This window comes from Ziziphus jujuba, chromosome 4 (assembly GCF_031755915.1).
Source record: "Ziziphus jujuba cultivar Dongzao chromosome 4, ASM3175591v1".
In the NCBI taxonomy this organism is placed as follows: Eukaryota; Viridiplantae; Streptophyta; class Magnoliopsida; order Rosales; family Rhamnaceae; genus Ziziphus; species Ziziphus jujuba.
In genome coordinates this window covers 29,398,244-29,422,063 of record NC_083382.1, presented here as the reverse complement: position 1 = coordinate 29,422,063, position 23,820 = coordinate 29,398,244, and the positions used below count along the sequence as shown (strand labels likewise).

At 32.7% G+C, this 23,820-nt stretch overlaps 2 protein-coding genes across 3 annotated transcripts; one reads left to right on the top strand and one right to left on the bottom strand.

Annotated features, from left to right (window-relative positions):
- Nucleotides 1–379: 379 nt before the first annotated feature.
- Nucleotides 380–3,720, top strand: LOC107415896 (biotin carboxyl carrier protein of acetyl-CoA carboxylase 2, chloroplastic). 2 transcript variants are annotated; one of them, XM_016024306.4, is made up of 7 exons: nt 382–910; nt 1,526–1,570; nt 1,649–1,806; nt 2,241–2,568; nt 2,823–2,894; nt 3,201–3,266; nt 3,386–3,720. In XM_016024306.4, the coding sequence occupies exons 1-7, from the start codon at nt 755–757 to the stop codon at nt 3,407–3,409; spliced, it is 849 nt and encodes a 282-aa protein (XP_015879792.2). In that variant the 5' UTR covers nt 382–754; the 3' UTR covers nt 3,410–3,720. The 2 variants fall into 2 exon arrangements, with proteins under 2 accessions (XP_015879793.2, XP_015879792.2); XM_016024307.4 differs by lacking the exon at nt 1,526–1,570 and having other exon boundaries at nt 380–910.
- A 695-nt stretch (nt 3,721–4,415) lies between these two features.
- Nucleotides 4,416–16,200, bottom strand: LOC107415939 (sister chromatid cohesion protein SCC2). Its single transcript, XM_016024375.4, has 28 exons — nt 15,560–16,200; nt 14,561–14,670; nt 13,885–14,021; nt 13,712–13,808; nt 13,341–13,597; nt 13,129–13,236; nt 12,871–12,982; nt 12,549–12,648; nt 12,258–12,444; nt 11,722–12,147; nt 11,104–11,633; nt 10,814–11,024; nt 10,687–10,737; nt 10,427–10,585; nt 10,171–10,338; nt 9,666–9,965; nt 9,424–9,576; nt 9,088–9,257; nt 8,404–8,512; nt 7,553–7,714; nt 7,294–7,398; nt 6,994–7,224; nt 6,517–6,650; nt 6,149–6,439; nt 5,653–6,067; nt 5,358–5,450; nt 5,149–5,271; nt 4,416–4,988 (listed from the first exon to the last, which is right to left on the bottom strand). Exons 1-28 carry the CDS (start codon nt 15,817–15,819, stop codon nt 4,767–4,769), a joined length of 5,421 nt encoding a protein of 1,806 aa, XP_015879861.3. The 5' UTR covers nt 15,820–16,200; the 3' UTR covers nt 4,416–4,766.
- Nucleotides 16,201–23,820: the final 7,620 nt, after the last annotated feature.

The window sequence follows — 23,820 nt, the reverse complement described above, 5'->3', positions numbered from 1 at the left end:
ATGATTGAAACTCTCCCACACAAATGGAAATTCAACTTATAGTATTGAAAATTAACTAGTTATAATAATCTGCAAAAGTGCCCTTTGCTGAGGGTATCCTCTTTGGGGTTAATATTAAATTACATGACCTAGTCCGTATCTATATATATATATATATATATATTTTTTTTTTTTTTTCATTTACCTAAAATAGGGATTCATTGGGATGGGATGGGACCCACATTACTCGTGAGCCCAAGTGCCACGCATGTTGGAAGAATGGAGGGAAACCTGTGTGTCTCTGTCCATCAGCGTCCTGTCCTTGTGCGTGGGGCGCGTTGTCTCCTGATAATTTCGTTGTTGCGGTTAGTTAAGAAGGCGATGTGGATGGTCACATTGTAAGTATCGGAAATCAACAAACAAATGGTGCCTAAATGCTTCGAGTCATATTTTCCTTTCTTTAAAGTTTTCAAAGCCTTCACTAAGCCTCCCTTTAATTTTTTCTCAGGTTCTCAGAAACTTTCTTGGATCTCATCGCCCTCCTTTTCCTTTTTCTCTGCCTGTAGATCTCCACGCAAGCTTTTTTCAGTGTTCCATTCCTCATAAATACCCACCACCCCATTACTCTCAAGAACACCGCTTTCTCCTTCCACATATATATATATATATATATATTTTCTGCTTGTCTTCGTTTTCCTCTCAGCTTCTTTATACTCCTTTTGCTTTGGATCTGGGTTGGTCTCTTTCTCCTTCAGCTTAAAGAGAAAGAACAAAAATGGCGTCCTTTACAGTGCCTTGCCCCAAAGCTTCCTCTACCTTTATGGCTCGTGCTGGGTCGAATGCCCATCAACTCCACCAGCATAACCAGCTTTCCTTTCAACACCATCTGAATCCAAGTCCCACACCGTCTCTTGCCTTTTCTGGGTTTCAGGTCAGCTTATTATTTCTTCTTCTGTACATATAATATATAGCCAAAAAAGTTTTTCATTTTCTGCTGTTTCATTCAACTTTGCAACGTATTATCCTTGCGGTTTTCTTTTTCCATTTTCGGCTTTATTTATATGTGGTGGTTTATTATTTTACAAATTTTTATCTGAAGAAGATTTGCTGACTATTTTGAATCCACAAAAGAATGTACCATGTATGTGTACCACACAAAGAACCAGATGCCTACCTAGCCTATTTTCTAGTATGCTCAACTTTTTTTCCAACCATGTGTGGTGAATAGAAAACGGGTTACATTTTCTTTCTTTTCTTTTTTTTCTCTAATGAAAATGGGTTACATTTTTCATGATTTAAATTTGAGAACAGAATTGTTAAATAAAATTAGCAGTAATGCTTTCCCGAAAATTAGCAGAGTTATAATCATAAACAAAAAGAAAAATGAAAAGGGTAAGGAAAGAACGAATTGGCAAGCTCAAGGTATTTTGTAATTGTAAAAACAATCTCTGCTTTAATTTGTGAATGCAGATTTTTTTTTCTTTTTTTTTTTTTTTAATCACGCATTCCATTCTAATGGTTTCTATGACATCGACGACATCCGCAGTACCTCATTAGGAAACAGTCTGCTGTTCGGAAGCTGCAGGCACAGGTAACTGTGGGTAAGTTAGATGTTTTACTAAACAAAAAATCGTCGTTGTTTTTACTAAATCTACTTTCTATATTGAAGGTTACTGCTGAAAAATCTTCAAATTCTGTTGCCACCAAGCCAAGAGTTGGATCATTGGAAGTGAAGGATGAGTCTGTGGAAAAACTCTCTGGTCAAAACAATATCCCAGATGCTTCACCTGTGTCAGAATTTATGACTAAAGTTTCAGAACTCGTCAAGTAAAACACAGCAAATCTTTTCCTCTCATGAACAAGTTATCTTAATTGGTTAATACATATGCGTTCAGGATTGAGTGATGGAATAGTATGCCTATTCCATAGGAGTCATTAGTATTATGTTTGGTTGGAAAACTCATCTATTCCTAAGGAATAAGAATTCCCCAAATTTAAGGAATAAGTATTTCCCAAGTTTGAGGAATAACTAATTCCTTTGGTAGACAGGATTGAATGATGGAAAAATATAACCTGTTCCATAGGAGTCATTAGTATTATATTCCATCAATCCAACTAATCATAAGGAAAGGAAAAACTATTCCATTCTATCAATTTTTATTAACTGGAATATTTATTCCTATTCCATGAGAAATAGTTATTCCACCTGCCAACCATACATGATGAATGTAGTTTGAAATTTATAACATTTTGATGAGCAGACTTGTGGATTCAAGAGATATTGTGGAGTTGCAACTAAAGCAGTTGGATTGTGAGGTAATAATAAGAAAAAAAGAAGCCTTGCAACAGCAAACACCACAAACTCCTATTGCCACAATGCCACCTCCTTTTCTTCATGCCATGTTACCATCTCCACAATTGCCAGCTCCGGCAGCTTCCCCTGCTCCTGCTAGCCCTCCTCCTTTGGCTTCGGCACCTGCATTACCTGCCCCTGCAAAGACAAGCACCCCGTCTCATGCGCCTTTCAAATGCCCAATGGCTGGCACCTTTTACAAAAGTCCTGCACCTGGGGAGCCACCATTTGTTAAGGTATTCGTCAGCATTTGTGGAACTGTCACCTAAAGCTTGTGTCCTTAGACCCATGGATGGAAAATCACATTAAATTGAACTATTTCTTTTAGATGTAACCATTTTTTGAAACTTAAGCATGCATAATGATATGTCTGTCCTTTTTGTGTGTTTTATGTTATTTATTCTTCAAAATAGTTGACCCTGAGGAAATACTTTACTCTCTATACAATATGTAGTTGCATTGCTCAGTCTTTTATTTAATCATTTTTCAGGTAGGAGATAAAGTGCAGCAAGGTCAAGTTCTTTGCATCATTGAGGCCATGAAACTGATGAATGAGATTGAGGTATCTCCTTTGTAACATAGTCTGATAAATTTTCTTTGCTCTATTTCGCTTGTCTCAACTACCCTCTCCAAAGAGTAAAATGAGAAGAAGTGACTCCTCTCTTGTAATCATTCGCTACTAATCAAGTAAGGACATGAAGCCATTTCTACAGCAGTATAGTGACCCAATTTCTTACGCAAGTTTTTGTCTATCAGTTATTTGGACTGTTATTATTTAAACTGAAATAGTCTGTTTACACACTGAGACCTGATAAAATGTCAAATATTTCACATGATTAAGTACTCAGCTTTGCTCTTTCTTCTACAGGCTGATCAATCTGGAACTGTCACCGAGATACTGGTAGAGGATGGGAAACCAGTTAGCGTGGACATGGTAAACTCTCTCTCTCTCTCTCTCTCTCTCTCTCTCACACAGACACACAAAGACAATAATTTATTTTTTTATTTTTTATTTTTTTTCCAAATATAAAGCGATAACCTTGGTCTATGCAGCCTCTCTTTGTCATCGTACCATGACCATGAGAGACCGGGCGGCAACTTCTTCCAAGCTTCTTGGTGTAACAGCCATTGTTTCAGAAAGGCCTGTTTTCTGATTGCCGAAACTTGTCATGTTGTAATACCTTCTTTACTAGTCTTTTTCTCTTCTTTGGGGGGTTCCGGATATTAACTTTTTACACCGTGTTGATTAATTTAAAAGCTCTAGAAGTTGGCATAATGCTGCAGATGCTGGGGAATGATTAAGTTATTTAAGACGAGTATACAAAGGTATATATGTAAACTGTTTGTTATTTCTTGTTTTCTGAAAACTGCATATAAATTTTCTCATATCCTTTGTTTTTCTTTTCTTTTAAATCTGAAAGCTGAAAATTAATGGATCAGCACAGCTGCCACCGTTTGATCTTTGTCGTTTATGTTAGCAAAATGGTATAATGATCAGGAACTCCCATGCCGTAATAGTGTCAACATCACAAGATAAGATCTCTCATTTAATTTATTATTCTGTTGGCTCCGAACATTGAATTACAAATAAAACATGAACTGAGCGACTACCAATGGAACCAATGACAAACTACTACCGATTGGAGAATCTACAATCTAGTGTGTAATGAAATAATGAATCATCTTAATTTGCATGCTAATTTCTTTTAAAAAAAATAAAAAGAAGGTGAATTCGGACAACAATTATGCAATCAGAAGATGACCAACTCCATGAACTTGCTCTATTTTGAAATATTCCAATGGTTTTCCTCTCTCTTTGTTTATGAATTATAGTTACTGCATGATAAACACACTCAAATTTACAGCACTCAGGAATACGAAAACCACAATGTTATCTTAAAATTAGAACTTATGCCAATCCGCCAATTCCCTTCAGATAGTACTCGTTTTCCCATACAATTAGTTGGGCTCCCAATATTTGAAAATTTTTGCCGAAATCTGATGAAAAGACCCACCGAGTTCGTTCAATATCGGTTTAAACAACTACTTGGATACCTAAAATAAATTTCAATAAGTCCAAGGGTTTAGGGAACATCTCATTTTATACCGTAAAACATTGTTATCAGATACAATACAAAGAGAATATATGACAAATTGGGAAAGAAAATGATCTAATATGATTTTGTATCCCTGGAGATGATCTCTAAAAAGGGGCTGTATTACCAGTGACAAAAAGAATGCAATTACTATAAACCCCAGGCAAATTACAAAAGATGGAAACATCAAGGGAAACCACTGCTCTTAACAAATTTCTCTCCTGTTTGTAAATTTCTATTTCCTTTTTCTCCTTTTTGATCTCATTCTATCCTCCTATTGCTATTTTCTTTCCACCTACAAACTGTACAAGTTAGCCTACCTGCATATACAACAATTATCATCTTAGCCTACTTCGGGTGCTGGGACCTCTTCTCCCACTATTACTAAGCCTACGAACCCCACCTGACCAATCCTCATCGTCGTCATCATCCTCCTCATCTCCCCCAGTCATTTGTCCAGCTTTCCGCCCCTTTCTTGGGGTTGGTCGTTTCCTCTTATTAATGTTTGCAGTATATGTGGAGTAGTCAATAGCATCCTCCCTCAACGCATTCTTGAATTCCTATTTTAGGATAAAAAGGAGATTGTATAAGGAAAGTGGCTTTAGAATATTCTGCCAACTAATAAAGCTCCATAACCCTTGGTAAAAGACAGATGAATAAATACATGCAGGGAGAATAGGGAGGAGGGTGAAGAGAATGTAACATCATAGCTTACACTACCTGATATATCTGTCCTAATTCTTGGCAAGTTGTAGGTAACTGAGTGCGTATTTCACCAATGTTAAAAGGAATGTTCTGCCTGGAGATTACCTCTCCTTTAAGGGGTTCGTTAGGTGAAAAAGCCTGATTCAAAAGTGATAAAATCAATATTAGGCGCATAGTTATGATTGTATATCTCTTAAACAACTCAGAATCTTATAGTAGCACACCTGGCACCGTTCATCATTCAGGCTATACACAATTTTCAAGTGTCTCTTTAACTTCAAAAGAAGCTGCAACGATGCAGCTGCAACGCAGTCCGCCTGAAAAACAAAAAATGACGACCTACACTAGTTTAAAATCTTGAGCCGCTATACATACAAGCAGTATTAGTGGATTCTCTTTTTTCTTTCTTACAAGTAAATTATAAAAAGAACCCAACTGTACATTCAAAATGCTTTCCAAAAGAACAATAAACATTTGTAGTGTATAAAACAGTACACAAATTATAAGTTCAAAAACCACCTGGATTTTCAGCTCATCATCTTTTGAGATGATGCCAGAAGAATCCCCTGAGCCCATACCATCCATATTATTCTGATTCAAGACAGACTGATCAGCCAGGTCTTCTTGTGTTGTCCCATTCAAATCCACAGATGACATGTGATTTGAAACAGCCTCAGATGCTGGCTCTTGATGAATTGTTCTGCTCAAATCCATTGATGTCATCTCATATGGAAAAGAGTAGGATGAGGGATCCTCCTTAACTATGCCGTTCTCACGAGGTGCAACTCTTTGTGACAGATGCACACTCAAAGCTTTCAGTTTTGCTTCAAGAACACCAGCCCTAACTTGTATTATTCTATTTATAGCATAGATCAAATAAAGCGGCTCATCAGGTGACGTGAATGGTAGTAAAGCAAGGATTTCTGTGCAATACCTGAAATAGGAAACCAACATTTTAAGTCATTACACCAAACCACAGGGAAGCTCCAGGACAGAAACCAATGGCAGAACTCACATCAGGAAAGGAACTGCTGATTCATTCCAGCTGGGACTATCAAATTTGCGAACAATTGAGGACATAAATTTGTTCCTTGAAACCCGGTTTCCACGAATGAGCTTGTAGATTCGAGAAACTCCAAGTCTTGCTTGAGTCAAAGATGCAGCATCAGACTTTCCTTTCACATTGCCAGGAGCTTTAGATTGGAGTTTTGCATTCACATGTTCAGAATTAGCACTGATGGATTGTATGAATAGAAAAGACATCTGAAGGCCATCCCCCAAGCGGCTTTCAAAAAATGCAGGGTACCTGTAAATATGCTTCTAATTAGATGGTAAAAGAATACCTGGGAAGGAACAAGTCAAAAAGCAATACAAGTAGAGTACTTTTCATTCATGTTCATCAGCAAATGGTGAGCCAACTTTGAGTTCACCTCCAAAGGATCTGTTTCTAATGCTATAAGGTGTGGAACACATGTAATAGGATGAACAAGACCTTGGCGCAGCACAACTTCGACAATCTGCATTCATTGCATAGAATGATGAAGCAAAAATTAAATGGGTGCTATTGTCAACAAAACGAAACTAATGATGTGAATTTATCCACTGCATAAACAAAAAGATGCACAAGATTGAAAGTTACTGATTAACTGAAACCATGTTCCAACAACCATCTGGTGTTGAATTGTGAGATTTTAAGAAATCAATTATTCAAATCCCATAGCTCAGAAAATTAAGACAATCATGCCACAAACATTAACATTTAACATTTCCTTTCTCAAATTTTAAAAACAGATAATATCTTAATTCTGCTTTACATCCTTCTAAAAACAAAAGAAGAAACAATACAGTCCATGTACTTACCTTAAGGGCAGTTTGGCGAACTTGTTCATTGGAGTCCAAACATCTCCCTAAAATATTATCCCAATACAACTGAATTATACCCCCACAAATATTAGTATCCCCTGCACCAGCAGCAACAGGTACTGCTTGGCCGCCTTCTACCGAATAATGAACCACATTGTTATTGGTATCTGTTCCCATTTGACTTTCCGCATCAAGAAGATACTCATACATATTTTGCAATGCTTGCATCTGATCACAAGATTGATTTATCAACAGATGAACTATTGTAGAATAAACTTATGTAGGGGCAAATGTTACCTTAATACGAATATCAGAGCCTGAAGACAATGTCACCTCTAATATTTTGCCAATATCTTTTTCTAGCATATATTCAGGCCTTGCAATCAGAACAAAGCCTAATGCCTGCAGAAGTTAGAAAGCAACATAATCACATTTCAAAATACACCAGTTCTGAACCCAAAAAAAAAAAAAAAAAAAAAAAAAAAAAAGAAAAAAAAAAGAGGCAAGATAGAGAGTTTGTCCAGAAATAAATGCAAGAGAGAATGAGACTGCATACCTGCAACGATCTAGCCTTTAAAAAGAAATCATCCATAAGAAGATACTTCTTAAATAAATTGAGACTGCTTTTAACGTCAACAATTTTGTGACTGGATTTGCTTAGCAAAGAATTGCCATAGCGTATAAGCAATCCAAGACAGAAAAGAGACCGTCCAACTTGCTGAGATAATGTACATTCCAAGTACAATTATTAGTATTTTATCTATCTGAATGAGCAAATATTTAAGCATCTAAGAACCACATTTGACAATCACATTTAAAATTAAAGTCAACTCATGGTAAGAATTCAATAAGTGAAAGGCAAGTTAGGAATGGCAAACATTTAACTGCCAGAAATTTTCCCAAAACTTTATCCTTTCAGACCTTTCCAACAAAAGGATGCAATGCCAATAGATTGGTAATTCACCAGTAGGAAACTCGATAGAAAATTAATTCTTTCATTAGTCAATCTTCAGAGCAGGCAACCAATCAATCCACAGAAATAGTAATTAGGTATGCATAAGACATTGAACTACAGTTAACAAAGCACCACTGTTCGAACTCCAAAATTTCACCATCAAAACATATGGGAAGTAGTTAACAGAAAAAGACTCAAAAAGCAATGCATCAACAATTAAATTTTTGTCCATATATGGGGATGAACTGCAAAGCTTTGTGTTCTTAGCATAGTTCAATTATATTGGCAGATAAAATTAATAAGATCACTTGAGTCTGAAAAAACTTGTCAAATCAATGCACGTTTGACAAGCACAATAATAAAGTCATTCACTTAAGTTCTAGACATAAGCAGTCCACGTGATTAAAATATTAAGTTATTTTTATCAGTGTCTCCAGCAAGTAGCAACCAACCTGCTTGTTATCTACTGCCTGAACATCCAAACGTTTGAAGAAAAGCTGGATAAGATACTCGACTACCGTAGCACCTTTTCCAGCTACTTTACTCACAGCACATAGGCATCTGTTACAAGGGGAAAAACGATCAGACATTTTAAGCACCATGGAATTACTTTCTTCCAAAAATCAGCTTATATAACACCATAAATAGTCTAAAAACTTGCACTTGAAAATCAATGATAGGAACCTTTACCAATTTAACCTTCAGCAACTCCAAATACGACAATGTGCTTAAACATCAAAATAATATGAATCTAACATAGATAAAGTAATGTGCAGCATACGAAAGCTTCAAAACTGGTAGTCACAAAACCCAAAAATAAAATAAATAGGTAACTTTTCCAGGACAAAGCATCGACTTATGAACGAGTCAAGTAGCAAGTTGGTCCAACATCACAACAAAAACAGATCTTAACCAGGAGAGTGATTCCAGTTATCACGAGTGTCAAGTGTTACATCCATACCATAATATACAGACATGCATGCATACATACAAGCAAAAAGTTGACAGATGATATATCATGCACAATCACCAATTACACGTGCATCACAGCTATGAATTTATCTGGGCAGCTCAAACATACAGTGGCACAACAATAAAGATAGAAAGAGAAATGGAAATAGAGAAATTGAAGTTACTTGATGCAAGCATGGACAACCGACAGGAAGGAATGTCGAACAATCATATGCTTTAAGTCTTGTTCTAGTTCTTCAACAACATTTGGAGGTAACTTCCGAAGTAATGGCAATACAGAATCAATTATAAAGATTATGCTCTCTAATAGCTGTGCAATCACTCGATTATCAACCTGAACACAAGAAGAACCACGTTAAAGACAACTTTATCCAACATCACATCAAAATTCAATAAAATTAATTCCATCAATGTTCCCATAAAGAAAAAAGGAAAAAAAAAAAAATCCATGAATGTCAATAACATGTCCCACTATCATAAATAAATGAAACGAACCAAACCTGACTCTTAAGGTAAGGCTGAAGAGTGACCACAAATTGAGAAGGATCAGAAGCTGGTGAACATAGTGTTGGATCTACAACACAAAACGCATGCAATGCCAGCACATAAGGAAGCGAATGCACCTCCCCTTCCTGGCTACTCATTTCCTCTACCTAACAAAATGAAATTTCTCAACATAAACTTTCAGCTTGAAACAGTGAAAAGGCAAGAATGTTTAATAATTAATAAGCAACGAGCATACCTGCAAAATCCTTTCCAGCAAGCACTTGCACATTAACTCACAGCGTTTTCGGACTGATGCAAGCAACAAAGGGTTGATCCCAACAGCTTTAGCTGATTGTGGAAAAAAATCAAGTGCTAAGTTGCGCTTAATTACAGTAACAAGAAGCTGATGATTTGGCATCCTCCTCAGCATCTCAACAATTTGCTCAGTTCTTTTGGCCACCTCCAATGGAACTGAACTACCATCTCCAAAAAATTGAGTTTGCATACCAGAGGGTTCCTCAAACCAAAACTCGTAAAACGTCTTGCAAACAAGATCCTGTTGATGAGAAAAGAACCATAACAGAAAATCAGTCTGAAAACTGAAGCATTTTGGCTTTATTGTAAGCAGATCATTTAATCATCTTGTAAAACAGCTCAAAACACTTTTGAATGCTTATTGTATTCAGAAAAAGTAAAGTTCAAGGCCCCCAGTCCCCCTCCTAAAAAAATTACCACTGGAAGTTCTTTTCATTCAAAGTTACCTGTATACTTGATTCATCATCACCAACACGTGAGATAATCTCAATGCAGGCACTTGAAAATTCAGAGAAGTTTGAATTTGAAGTGCACATATCACGGATGATTTTGATAGCTCGTTTCCGAACACTTACTCCAGTATCTTTGATTCTCTCCGCAACCTTCTCAAAGTACTACAAGATTCGAATTTTGGGAAGAGTTGAATTGACTGTAAGAGTAAAGGATAAACGTTTGAGAAGGAAGAGTTTTAAGAAAACACACCTTCAAACCAACATCCGGGTGTGATGCGATATGCCTGCCAACAAGTTCCAATGCTGCTTCTCTTACAGATATTGCTGAGTCACAAAACCGTCCTTCAACTGCCAACCGCACACGATCATCACACAATACCTCCGGATCAGCTTCTACAATAATACTAACCTGTCATAATTAATTGAGGACGGAAAGTATCATATTCAGTCAAAAAACTGCAAACGATAACTGTCTTATTTACATTTCAACACTTGAAAGATTTCACTCACCGCTCGTAAGGCCTTAGCCCTGATTACAGGAGAATTCTCCCTCAGACTTACCTGGAATCAAATAGTCAGTAAGAACAAATGTTCTATCACCTAATAAATTTGTATGTACATCAAACAGCATACTAACCAGAAGCAAGTGAAGAATTTTATCAAACCCTCTAGAGAAAGAATTATTTTGTCCCAAAGCCAAAGTAATCTTCTTCACTGAGTCCCTTGTTAGTAATGAAGAAACAGTCCCAGAATCCCGCACTATTGTTTTCGATTTCAGTCTAGCAAGGTAGTAAGTGAACTTCTGGTGTGACTTTGGATCATCCTTGTACCACAGGCAGAGATAAAACCTGTATATGAATTCATAACTATTAATCGGAACGATACAATGAAAAAGTCAGTTAGGAGTGAAGTTCAACAAGTACAAACCAGCGTACAAAGAGATGCACATCATCAACCGAACCAGAATCTTGCAAGTAATCTAATAGCAACTGTTGAACAATCTCAACCTTTGTAATCGGAAAAGATTCAGCATTTTTTCCTGACTGATTTTGATCCGTTTTCCCATCATCTTTACACTGTGACTTGCAGTAGGATTGTAAAACGAGAAGTTGCTTCCTGCAAATGCAGATCTGACAATACCAACTCCTGTTTGGAACTTCATGCTCTCTCACACCCATGCAATCAGCATGAAACATTCTCTGACAACCTTGGCATACAAAGAAGAGTTTTTCGACCCTCCTATCTAAACAAATAGAGCATGCATCTTTCTGATAACTCTGATCAATCCCTTCCCTGCTAACCAACTCCTGTAAAATCCAAAATTTGTCTCTACTGCAAAGGACAGCATCGCGCTTCAACCTTGCAGCAATTGTACCAAGAAGATCAATGGCCATAGAACGTGCAGCAATGTCCTTAGATTTCAGCCCAGCATTCTGGAGAAGTAAGACACAGAGTACCTGCAAATACTTTCTGCCTTAGCATGGAGATTCTGAAATGAAATGAAATTACAATATTCACTTGATCAGCAACCAATCTATATGATACCTCCAGAATAGGAGCTGAAGCAGGATATTCTGGTAGATTCAATGTTGTCAGCAAATCATTTACAAGGTTCTCTATCATTACTTTCAACTCAGATGCATCTTGTGTTTTCACACTAGCGAAGCGTTGAAGTACACGGGTCCAGAATAGACAACAAGCTTCTGTCGCTGCCTCATTACATTTCGTTGGATAATTAGCATCAACTGAAACTTCTAATACGGGAATACCAGCTTCCCTTAATGCTTCAGGAAGGTTTGTACTATAGTGAACCAACTGAATGAGAAGTGCTGTGATCATCTGAATCTGCCTTTGCTCCTCGTCAGGTAAGTGATAGGCTCTTAAAGCTCGCTTTGACGATGGTAACTTCCAAAGCAGCTGGAGTAATTCGTCAATCACATAACTCCGGTGCTGTGTGTAAGAGTAGAATATCTGTAACACCAAATGAAATCACCAGGAATTTCATATTGAATAGCAGTAAAACAAACACATGTATGTATATATAAATATGCTAAAACACAAGTTAGAAATAGGATTTGTACCCCACAGATTAAACCAATTGCCTTCAGTTGCAAAAGCTGGATATTGTCCACCAAGAACGTTGTAAAGCTTGTTTTCACTAGTTGTAAGATACAACTATCTGATAACCTCTCTATTAACAACAGATCCTTGAGTAAACCAAGAATAGTGCACATCTTCTGAAGAATGTTATTCACAGAAGCAGAGACCCTACCAATGCAAAGATGTAAGCAATAAGAAAATGCCAAACTTCAGATGCATTAATCTTGCCAAAAACAATAAATATTAGAATGAGAGCTTATAGATAAGCACACTTGTTATATGCTGCTGATCGCTTTGCTTTCACAGTTTTATTACTGCGCCGCTTTTTGCTTGCTGAACCAAATTCAACATCATTTTCTTCATCTTCCTCAACTGAGAAAAAGATGATAGAACATAGCTTAATATCACACAACTAAAGTTGGACATATCTCCTCGATATACAAAAAGTAAAATAAAATAACTGAGCAATATAGGAGTCAGGACAATATCAGGTAACAACAGACATTACTGCAGAAGTACATGAAAATAATAGAATCACTGAAACATAACGTAATCAACAAAATCCTGACTGTCTTTGCTAAACAAAAATCTAACCTTCAAGTGCTCCATTTTCATTTGGTCTATGTAAAGCTCGATATGATGGGTCATAAGCACACATAATATCCGTAATCTGGTGCCTGGAGAACTCAAGGATTCTTTCAATAATCTGATATGTAAAGACTATAATTATTACTCTTGCTACTTGTGAAAAATCACAATCATAACCAAAGAACTTACCAAATGACACATCCGAAAACCTATATAAAACATATCTTAACCAACATTGAAAACTAACTATTATAAAGCAAATACCTCTTCTTTATAGAGCTGCTTTGGCATTTGGTTATGAGCCATCACTGCTAAAGCTGCATGAATGGACTCTAGTCCACAAAAGATTGACGAAACCACATCTGAATCTGACTGAAACAAAAGTAAGGAAAAAGATAAGTAAAGCAAGAAGAAACCATTTTTTTTTTACCTAAACTCTGGATCAAAATATCAGAATCATGCAATAAGAAGCTTACATGCTCGCATTCATTTATAGACAAGCCTTCAGCTCGATGTACTTGATGATCTAAAACCCTCAAAAGTCTAACAAGAATATCTACAGGAACCAAATGTAGAAGCCTCTTTCCACGAACAGACATTATTTCATTTACAAGCATTCTAAGGTCTGACAAAGGCAATGATAACCACTCTGCTTCATCCCGATCGTCACTAAATATTTCAGCTCGGCCACACAAGTCCTCCACCAACTCAGAGAAGCTCCGAATAGTGGCATCTAAATGAGGATTCCCAGAAAAAGAATTCACACAATTAAAAGAGATGAAATGTGTGAGAGAGAGAGAGAGAGAGAGAGATTTGCAATTTAGAAACCAGGATCAGCAAGGTAAACCTTGAAGCTCAGTGGGATCTGGTCCAAGCGATGATGGAATTTCCTCAGTAACTTTCTTCTTGACCCTAGCTTTTCTGGAAGATGTCGTAGAAACATCCTGCATTTACATCTTCCAATTAAAGGGGAAAAAGAATCCTTCAAATGATAATTGCTAAAACTAGATCAATACATACATTAGAAATTGCATGCTCCAACTGATGATTGTGAGTTTCATAGTAGTCTCTTTGAGCATGACTTGTAGTAGGAGCACTTGGCTCAAAGGGTTTCTTTTCAAGTACTGCACTACCAGAGAACTGCTCCTTGATGGGACCTGAGAAACTTGAACAGTGCAAGAAATAATAAGCATTGAAACATGTATATCTCTTAAGAACTAACCAAGAATCACAAAGCTACATGAACATGCAATGAGGACAGAGAAATCTGCATAACATAAAGAAACAGCATTATCCACATGCAAAGTATAGTCTTGACAAGCCTCTACATTTCACTTTTCAAGAATTACCTAGCAACAGTAATGCATGAAATATTAATGTAATAAACCCATATGAAATCAAGTAACCAATGAATTTCAAGTTGCCTAAATCTTTGAGCAAGGGGTAGTTTGAAAACACAATTTAACAGAAACAACAGTGCCATAATATCACATGTCGGTAACAAGATGTTTCAACACAAAAAATTCACGCACAAAATGTTTGGATGCCTTTGGAAACCTTCAGGACGATGTATCAAGTTTTTCACATAACAGAACACTACTCTCAACATGTGAAAACAGAAAATGTAACACCCTAATCAAATGATGAACAGTATTTTTATTAAGACAGGTAAAACACAACTAAATACTTTGTTTACCTGCAGTATTGCACTCAAAAGCTTCTGGATTGTAACGTAGAACTTCATCATGAAGTTCTAAAGGCTCCAGCAAACCATATGAAACTTCACTGGTATCCTCATGGAGGTTCCTGAACATTTCACTAGATATGAGTAATAGTACGCACACTCAAAGGAGTTAAAGTATAAGGAAACACGTAGATATTATGAATAGAATCTATAAAAAAATAATAATAATAGTAATAACGACGTGCGGTTTTGTGCTAAAATTAAGCAGAAACAGTGGACCATATCAGGTTATAGTCAATTTTATAAACATAAAACGCTTAATGATCAAATTTTACTTTCTTTAAATTTTTGCTAATCCCAAAAAGCAACTGAGTAAGTGAAAAGATTCATTTCTAATATCCTGAACCACAAATACCAGTCAATGTCATCAAAATACTCCACCAAGTTATATTTCACAATTGCATTGGATTTATTGAAACGTGTATAGAATTTGAGCGGCTAATAATTCCAGTTATCAAGATAACACTTCTTAAGAGAAATTAAGTATAAATAAATAAACAACGATGAAATACAGACTAATAGACTATAGCCTCAAGTCTATATAAAAACCAATATTTCAAACTAAAATTGTTACTGATTCATACTTTCAACTACCAAAGGAAGCATAAATTTCAAAATTCAATCAAAGTTAAAAATTAATGGTCAAAAGTCTACTCTATCACTAAAAACCACTAAATTTTCAAGTGGCAGCCAGCAGAAACGAACAAGTTAGTTCGGAATTCCAATAATTTAGAAGTTCTACTACCTAGAAAATGCAAAACTAGAAAGAATGAAAGTAATTAAATACTGAAGCTGAAAATTACAGCATAAACTGAGACAGTGAAACAAAACTAAATTTCCAAACTTAGCTTCACTTACTTGCACGGAATAAGTTCTCCTAGTAAAACTTTTAAAAGCGGAAAATTGAAATTTAAAAATATAGCCGAAAAAAACAGTGAAAAAACGAATTACAAGTAAGAGACATCGGTTTCTCGAAGCAGATCAGCAATCCTACTGGACTGAGCAAGAACCTCAGGGCGATTCAACGACCACAAACCGTTTCGACTCGGCTCATCAAACAGACGTAGTTCCTGATCAGATGCGCCACAAAATACCGGAAGCGAAGGCAGAGGCAAGCACGGTGCGACCTCCGAGTGTATCGTATTGGAGAGACCGATGCCACGGTGGCTCGGTCCCCAAGAAGCCGAGCCTGAACCAGCTGGATAACTCATCGATTGGTTAACCGGTGAGTCCACGATTGGCACGGCAAGGGCATGTATGGAGAGTGAGTGAGATGAAGTGCTGCTACTGGTCCGTAAATATGTTGAAATCCAAGGTGGTTTAACAAGGAAATTAGGGTTTTTGTTGCAGACAGAGAGAGAGAGAGAGAGAGGGAAAGAGTTTCGGAGCCCTAGATTTTGGGAAGAAAAAATTGTGGGATGCAAATGGCGGGGAAAGTGTGCGGAGGAAAAATATTTTTGGGACTTTTTGTTGTTTGGAGGAGGATTAAACGGGAAAAAAAGAGTCTGACTGGATATTTACGAAAAACGCCCTTTTCGACGGCGCTGTTCAGTCCGGCTTACGTGTTAGCTTCCAGGGGAAGACTTATCATTTTTTGGTATGTTTTTGAATTTTGAGTTGTATTTATTTCGGAGAAATAAAAGTAAAAATTCAAAAAGAAAAATGGGTTTACGCTTACACCGCTCGGTTACAGTTAATGGAGCTCCATTTTTGAAGTTACAAAAATGCCCCCTCACATCCAAGGAGCTGCTCCGTGTGTATACGAGTTATATAGCCTGATGCATAAGCTTTGGCTTCTTCTTTTTCGGGGATTTTCCTTCTTTTCTTTTCTTTTTCCTTTTTTTTTTTTTTATACATTTTAATAGTTTTGCGCCCGACTTTTTATCTATTTGCATATCAGTCCCTCATTTCCATAGGACATCATGGAAATTATGTGTGAACGGGAATCTGAATGGTCCTCTTCATATTCTCTTGAGAACAAGAGGAGGAGTATGTGTACATGGATCATTTTAATCGTAGATTATTGGGTTCCTATTAGGATAAATTAATAATAACGAAATTAAATAAACAAACAAAACTCAAGCAAAATTGTGCAAAATGTAAATTATATTCAGTAATGTTAGTTACTAAAATTGTAGATAATATAAGTGATATTTCATTTATTATGGCCTCAATAACTTTTTATACGATTTGTTATTAATTTTATTTAATTTGTAATTCTAAGATCTTAATTGATATTTTAAAATTTGAATTGTCCATCTAATACATGTCGAATCCAATATCAAATATTGAAAATGTATTTTCAATAATTTTATAATTTGATCAAATCTATAATTACAATTTAACATAGATGTCGATTCGATTGGACAATTTTTTGATTTTTTTTCAAATTGAATCAAATTAAATCATAGAGGAAAACCAAATTAAATCAAATCAAATTTAATTGGTCAAGTTGAATACTTTTTTTAAGTTTTTAATTTTTTAAAAAATATATATTAATATTTTTTAATGATTTGAATTTAATATTATTAATATGTTTAGTTAAATAGTCTAAAAATAAATATATATATATATATATATATAAATATGTTTAATTATAATAAAATAATAAAGAATTATATATAATATATAAATTTCATTTGATTTGGTTTCGTTTGGGTTAAAAATCAATAATAGGCAAAAACTAAAACAAAACTAGTTCAATTCAATCGGTTTAGCCAGTTTGTGCCCACCTCTAATTATGATGACAGCATGAATTGGATTAGATTAATAGTGACAATTAGACTAGACTAATTTTTTTAATTAATTACAAAAATAAATATGATTTATCATACTCTTTATTGATTTTTTAATTAAAAAATGATTTAAATGTGATGAGTACTGAATTATTTTCACCAATCAACTAAAAAAACTGCCTTAGTAATATATTGTAAAATTGAATTTAATAATAATAATTTTTTTATAAGCATTCTACTTTTATTTATCCTAAATCACATAAAATTTGGTTAAAAAAATAAAATTAATTGAGTTTTACTATTTATTATTATTGGTAGAGATTACTATTTTAAGTTGCAAATTTTAATCATGCTATTTAATTTTATTATTTTTAATTTTAACACTTTGAAAATAAATATTTTAGAAATATATATTGAAATTGTCATTTGATATATAGATCATACTGATAATAATTTATCAATATTAATAAATAATATTTTTCATATTAATTTATTTAAAATTTACATATAACAATTTTTTTCTATTTAAAATAATATTATTTTATGCATTTATATATTTTTTAAAAGATCTAATTGTTGTTTAAATAAAATTCATATGATGCCTATGTGATAGTAGAATTCTAACATACACTATCACATGGCAACAGTTTCGTATGGAATATGGCTTTACCTTGTCTCATTTAAACCCATGTGAAACTATTGAACTTCTTGTATTTGATGATTTCATATTGGCGTATCCTTCTCCTATCACGCACCAAATGTGATTTGGGACAAACTTTTGTCCACTCCTCATAAATAAGTCATTATTTATTCACAAGCTCTTACCCCTTATTGTGGCCTAGGTAAAAATAATAATAAATTTTTTAAACTAAATTTTATTTTGTTATTCATCTTTTATTTTTTATTTAAAGAAACAAAATTATTAATTAAATTTTTGTATTCAAATTTTGATGACAAAATCTATTTTAACTTATAAACAACTGCATAAAAGGGTTAAAAAGGATTGTATAGATTTATATCATCAACTTCCATAAAATTAAAAAAGAAAAATTATATCATGAACTACAATAATAACTTATAAATAACTATAAATATGAATTCATGAAAAAAAAAAAAAAGAAGAAGAAGAAGAAGAAAGAAAGTTTATAAGAATGAACAATAAAGATAAATTTATTAAATAAATAATAACAAATAAGATCACTTTCTTTTATGGTCCTATGAATCAAAATATATAAACTATGTAACAAGATTTGACAATTTTTAAATGTGAAATATGAGTAAAAGAAAAGAAAAAGAGTGAAAGGAGATGGTAAAACTCAATAATATAGAGGTTTTTAGCTATTGTTTTTTTTTTTTTAAGTCTTATTCTTTTATGATTAAAACTTAAGACAAATATAGGAAATAAATAATTTATTTATTTTTTTAATGAGAATTTAATAGTTGATTGATGCTTTTTTTCAAAAATAAAAACATATATAAGTAACAATTAAGCAAAGTATAGTGAAATAGAATTAAGGTTGAATTCTAAAAAAAATAAAAAGTTTATTTTTATAAAAGTTATTATTCCATCTTATTTACTAAAATGAAAGGTGCTAATATATATATCAAATCATATATAGCAATTTTAATATAAAATTTTTAAATAAATATATAAATATATAGAGGAAGAGATTTTTTTATTTATTATTATTTTGTTTTTTGGCAAAATAACAGATGAAATTTTTTGGAGTCGTCTTTTTTTGCGTGGCCCTAAGCATGGGCTTTAGTGGCTTAGGCCTTCAGCCGGAACGCTTATTCACCAATCTAAAATGACTATTTCATTGGCCAATAATCTTAGAGTTTGAATCGATCACTTTGAATATATATATATATATATACATATATATACACACGCACTTAATAATTGGTGATTAATGTTTTACTGCTAAAAATAATATTACTTTATGTACTTCAAGTATAAGTTTCAACATAGCACTGTAGAAGTTTTTTTTTTTTTTTTTTTTTGGTGCGATGAAAACCTTTGGTACAATATGTTATAGGAATTCAAATTAATTGACAGTTTCTTCCATTTCCTTCTCATTATAAATAAAAAAAAAGTCATTTATCTGATAAATTTGCATAAAAAATGCTACATACGAACGGTTTTTTTTTTTTTTTAACGATTTGATCCATAATTATTTTATGAAAACCGTGAATTTAATTTACTTTTTTTTTTTATCATAACCATGAATTTAATTAATGTAGGTTTGTATGCACAATATTTGATCATATTTTTCCAAATCTTTGTAATTGCACTTGCAATATATTTAACCTCGTCAATCTCATGTGAGACATTGGGAACAAAGGCACTCATAAATCATAAAAGTAATTCCAAAGAAAAGGAAAATGATATTAGTTTTTACAAGAAATCCGAACAATGCATGAAGGAATAATAACATTGAGAACTTAAGACAGCTTGGGACAGAGTCGTAGATATACTTACATATAAATATATATACAATAAACCATACTCAAATTTTATTTTTAATATCAAACATAACATAGAAGACTTTTTTTTTTGGCATATAGATCGCATTAAGGGCTAAGGTTTAATATAGATTTATTAATAATAAAATTTTCTTAAAATTTATTTTCTCTAAATAATATATTACTAAATTTATATTTAATCACTTTTCAAATTTTAAATAATAATTATATTTGATTAAAGGCTAGTAAAATAAGAGTTGATGTTAAAAACATCATATTATGCCTAACTCAATATATAATTTTAATCAAAGGAAGAAAGAGAGTCAGTTTGATGACAAAGTTGACTATTTCCAATATTGATACTTGAATGTGATTCTATGAAATGAATATTCGTATTTTTTGAACATACGAATGTTTGTAAAAATTATAATTTTTTGAAAAACCGCCATCTTCATTGATAATATTAATGATAATTTTTTTAAAAAATTATTATTTTTATAAATATTTATAAGTTAAAAAATACAAACGTTTATATTATAAAATAATTCGATAATTGAATCTTCTATCTCCATTGTACAGATAATCATAAATATAAGTACTTCATCTGTGATCAAAGCTAATAATAAGCAAAATATATATATATATATATATATATATATATTAAATGCACCCAAGACAGATTAATGATATAAACCCAACTGTTATCAACATGGGGCATTTGATGACACTCTTTCGTTTTTTGGGTTAATATTTGATAACTTTCATTATTATTATTATTATTGTTATTATTATTATTTAACCATAACTCTCATAATTAGTTAATGAGGGCGCAAGTTATAGTTGACCAAGGCAAAAATTATTATTTTACATTTAAAAAAGAAAAGAAAAGAGGGATAGTACTTATTAATTATATATGGTCATTTATACTGGAGCATTCATTTTTCACGTAGCAAGTGCATGGCTTTGCAACATTAATTAAGACATTCTTTTTTTTTTTTTTTCCAACAAAAGGATATATATATATATATTTAATAAGATGTTTATGTACAGTTCTACAGTAATTATTTAATTGTCCGTTTGCAGTGCCAATTACCAGAACAACATGTTTAAACATATTTTAAAACATATATTTTTCAGAAAAATGAAAATATTGGTAATTTTTTATTATTTATAATAATTTTCTCCTTGGTCTTTTGCATATATGACTTCCTAATTATAAATATAAATAACTTATCAATAGAGTTAAAGTTATTTGAAAAAATACATTGATAATTAAATGGGGTATACTTAATCTTAACTTTTAATGACGTTTGTAGATTTTAAAAATATTGGTGTATTAAATATAGATTTTTAAATATTTTTAAAAATAAAAAAGTATTTAATCCTGATTTTTAAAGATTTTAATAAAGTCTATAAAAATTGTAGTGAATTTAATTATGACTTTTTTAAATCCTTAAAAGTAAAAATGTATTTAATTTGTACTTGATTTTTATAGATTTGGACTTTTGATTACTTTTCTTTGACTTTTTTGTGAGAGATATAAATAGAAGTCCTCCCAGTTTTACTGACTTCTAAAAAATATAGAAGACACTGAAAAGACGTTGTTGCACGTTGAAGTGAAGCTGCTCAGTATTCTTCTGTCTCAATCATCTCAAAAAATTTCCAATACGTTATAAATTTTTTTATCTGTGGTTTGGATTTTGTGATAGAAAAAAGTGCGGTTACTTTTTATTACCATTATTTTATATGACTTTTGAATATTGTATTGAAATTACTTTTTGATGAATAGAAATCCTGCACCAATAAAAAAAAAAAATATATATATATATATATACATATATAAAAGGTGATTGTTTTGTGATGATGGTGATTTTTTTTACAGTAGAAATTGTTTTTCTTTTTCTGTTCATTTTTGTTTTATTAGAAGTAGAATGTAATGATTGTACTAGTGTAGGAGACGTAACAAGCAAATCTTGACTTTTTTTTTTTTTGTGAATAAACCTTGATTTCTTTTTGGGTATATAATTGGTGGCTGTGCATCGTTTTTTTTTTTTTTTTTTTTGTAGTATAATTTTGTTTGCACTTTTTCTTTTTTTTTTTCTATTTTTTAAAAGGTTGTTGATGACACATTCTCTTAGAAAGTAGAAAAACAGAGAAATTTGATTTTAATCATTATAGGTATGTTGTTCATGTACACAAATACACACACAAACACATAGATATAAACAATATAGTATCTTATTATTATTATTATTTTTTAATGCTTGATGGGCAATGTAGTAATTTATGTATAAATATTGTTGGTGGTTAATGAAAAGGGAAGAGACTGATTTTTGTGCCATTTTAATTTCTGTATCCATTTTAATTGATATATTTGTGCTATAAATTAGACACCTCAACGTTAAGGCTTTTAATTATGGGTTAACTAGTCACATCCAGGCGGGCATGCATTAGTATTTGGTAGATCACTATTCTGCATTCATGTGATTTCCAGCTTTTTTTTTTTTTTTTTTGGGGGGAAGTTTTTTTGTATATTGTTTTTAAAGTTTCACAGATTTATTAGCATTATGCACACTATTTTTTTATTTTTTAATTGTGTATTGCATTTTATGTAAAATATAGTAATTTTTAATCAAGGATTCACAGAAATCATAAAGGAAAAGGAAAAGGTGTAGAAAAATATAATGTATGGTCAATGGACAAGAGCAATGAGTTACTAAAATTCATGGTTGATGCTGCCAATCGTGGATGGTGTGATAAAAGTGGTTTATTAAGCTAGCAAACTATAGAAAATAGAATACTTCCTGTTCTTAATGCAAAATTTGGGAGTGAATGGACTTATAAGGAGTATACAAGTGAGTTGAAATGGTTTAAACAACAGTATACCAACTACTCTCAACTTATGCGGCATAGCTCTGGATTTGGATGGGATCCTATAACCAAAAAATTTACTGCTAGTGAAGAAGTGTGGGAGGACCATTTTAAGGTAAGCTTTCTTCTATTTAAAATATATATATACACAAAAATAATGAATATTAATAATAGTAATTTTTTATACATTGTCTATTGCTTGTTTCTATAACATACTAATTCTAATTGTACTTTTGTTTCTTGTCAGTCTCATCCTACCCATAAAAGTTATCGTACAGATACTTTTGCTGATTATGAAGAGTTGAAAATTGCAATTGGAAATGCAGCAGCAACTGGGAGACATTCAATTGGATTAGGAGAGGAAATTGATGAAAGGATATTTGACTTAAAAGAAAATTAAGGTGGTGATTTAGACAACCTGACATATGATCTCATGATTGAGACATTCATACCAAGTGATATACAAGAAACTTCACTAGAGTCTCCAACTTTAGGCAATTTTACTTCATCATTATCTTTTTAGAACACGAGTTAAGAGGTTCCTCCAACAACAAAAAAAAGAAATAGAATGGACTTTGATGGAAAATCTAGTTCTTTTGAAACTAACAGGTCACAAGCAGCAGTCTTGGTGAAGATTAATCAAAGTATTAACAAGTTGAATCAAAGTATTGATTCAATTGATACTAGAGATTGTAGTTGTTGGGATATTATCAAGGAGATTCCAAACTTGGATAAGCAAGCTCAATAGAAGGCATTGAAATTGTTAAACATTAGAGCAAAGAAGATCAAGTTCTTCAAAATGACACCCCAAGAGCGTTTCGACTAAATTAACTTTGAATTGCAAAATTGAGTGATTTTAAAATGTATTGTTTTAAGGATGTTATTTTTATTTTGAGTGTCTAACTTATTATTATTATTATTTTTTTTTTGTTAGTATAAAATAGTAATAGAATTAGTTGGACTTGTTTTTATATATATATATATATATATGATTATTACGAATATGTATTTAAATTCTTTTTTAAATCTTTGATCATTGGATGATTATTTTTTTCATTATTTTTTGAGTTATTATTAAGCTTAACACATGTACTAAAATAATGAGCTTGTTTTTTAATAATTTTTTATGCTTTTTTTTTA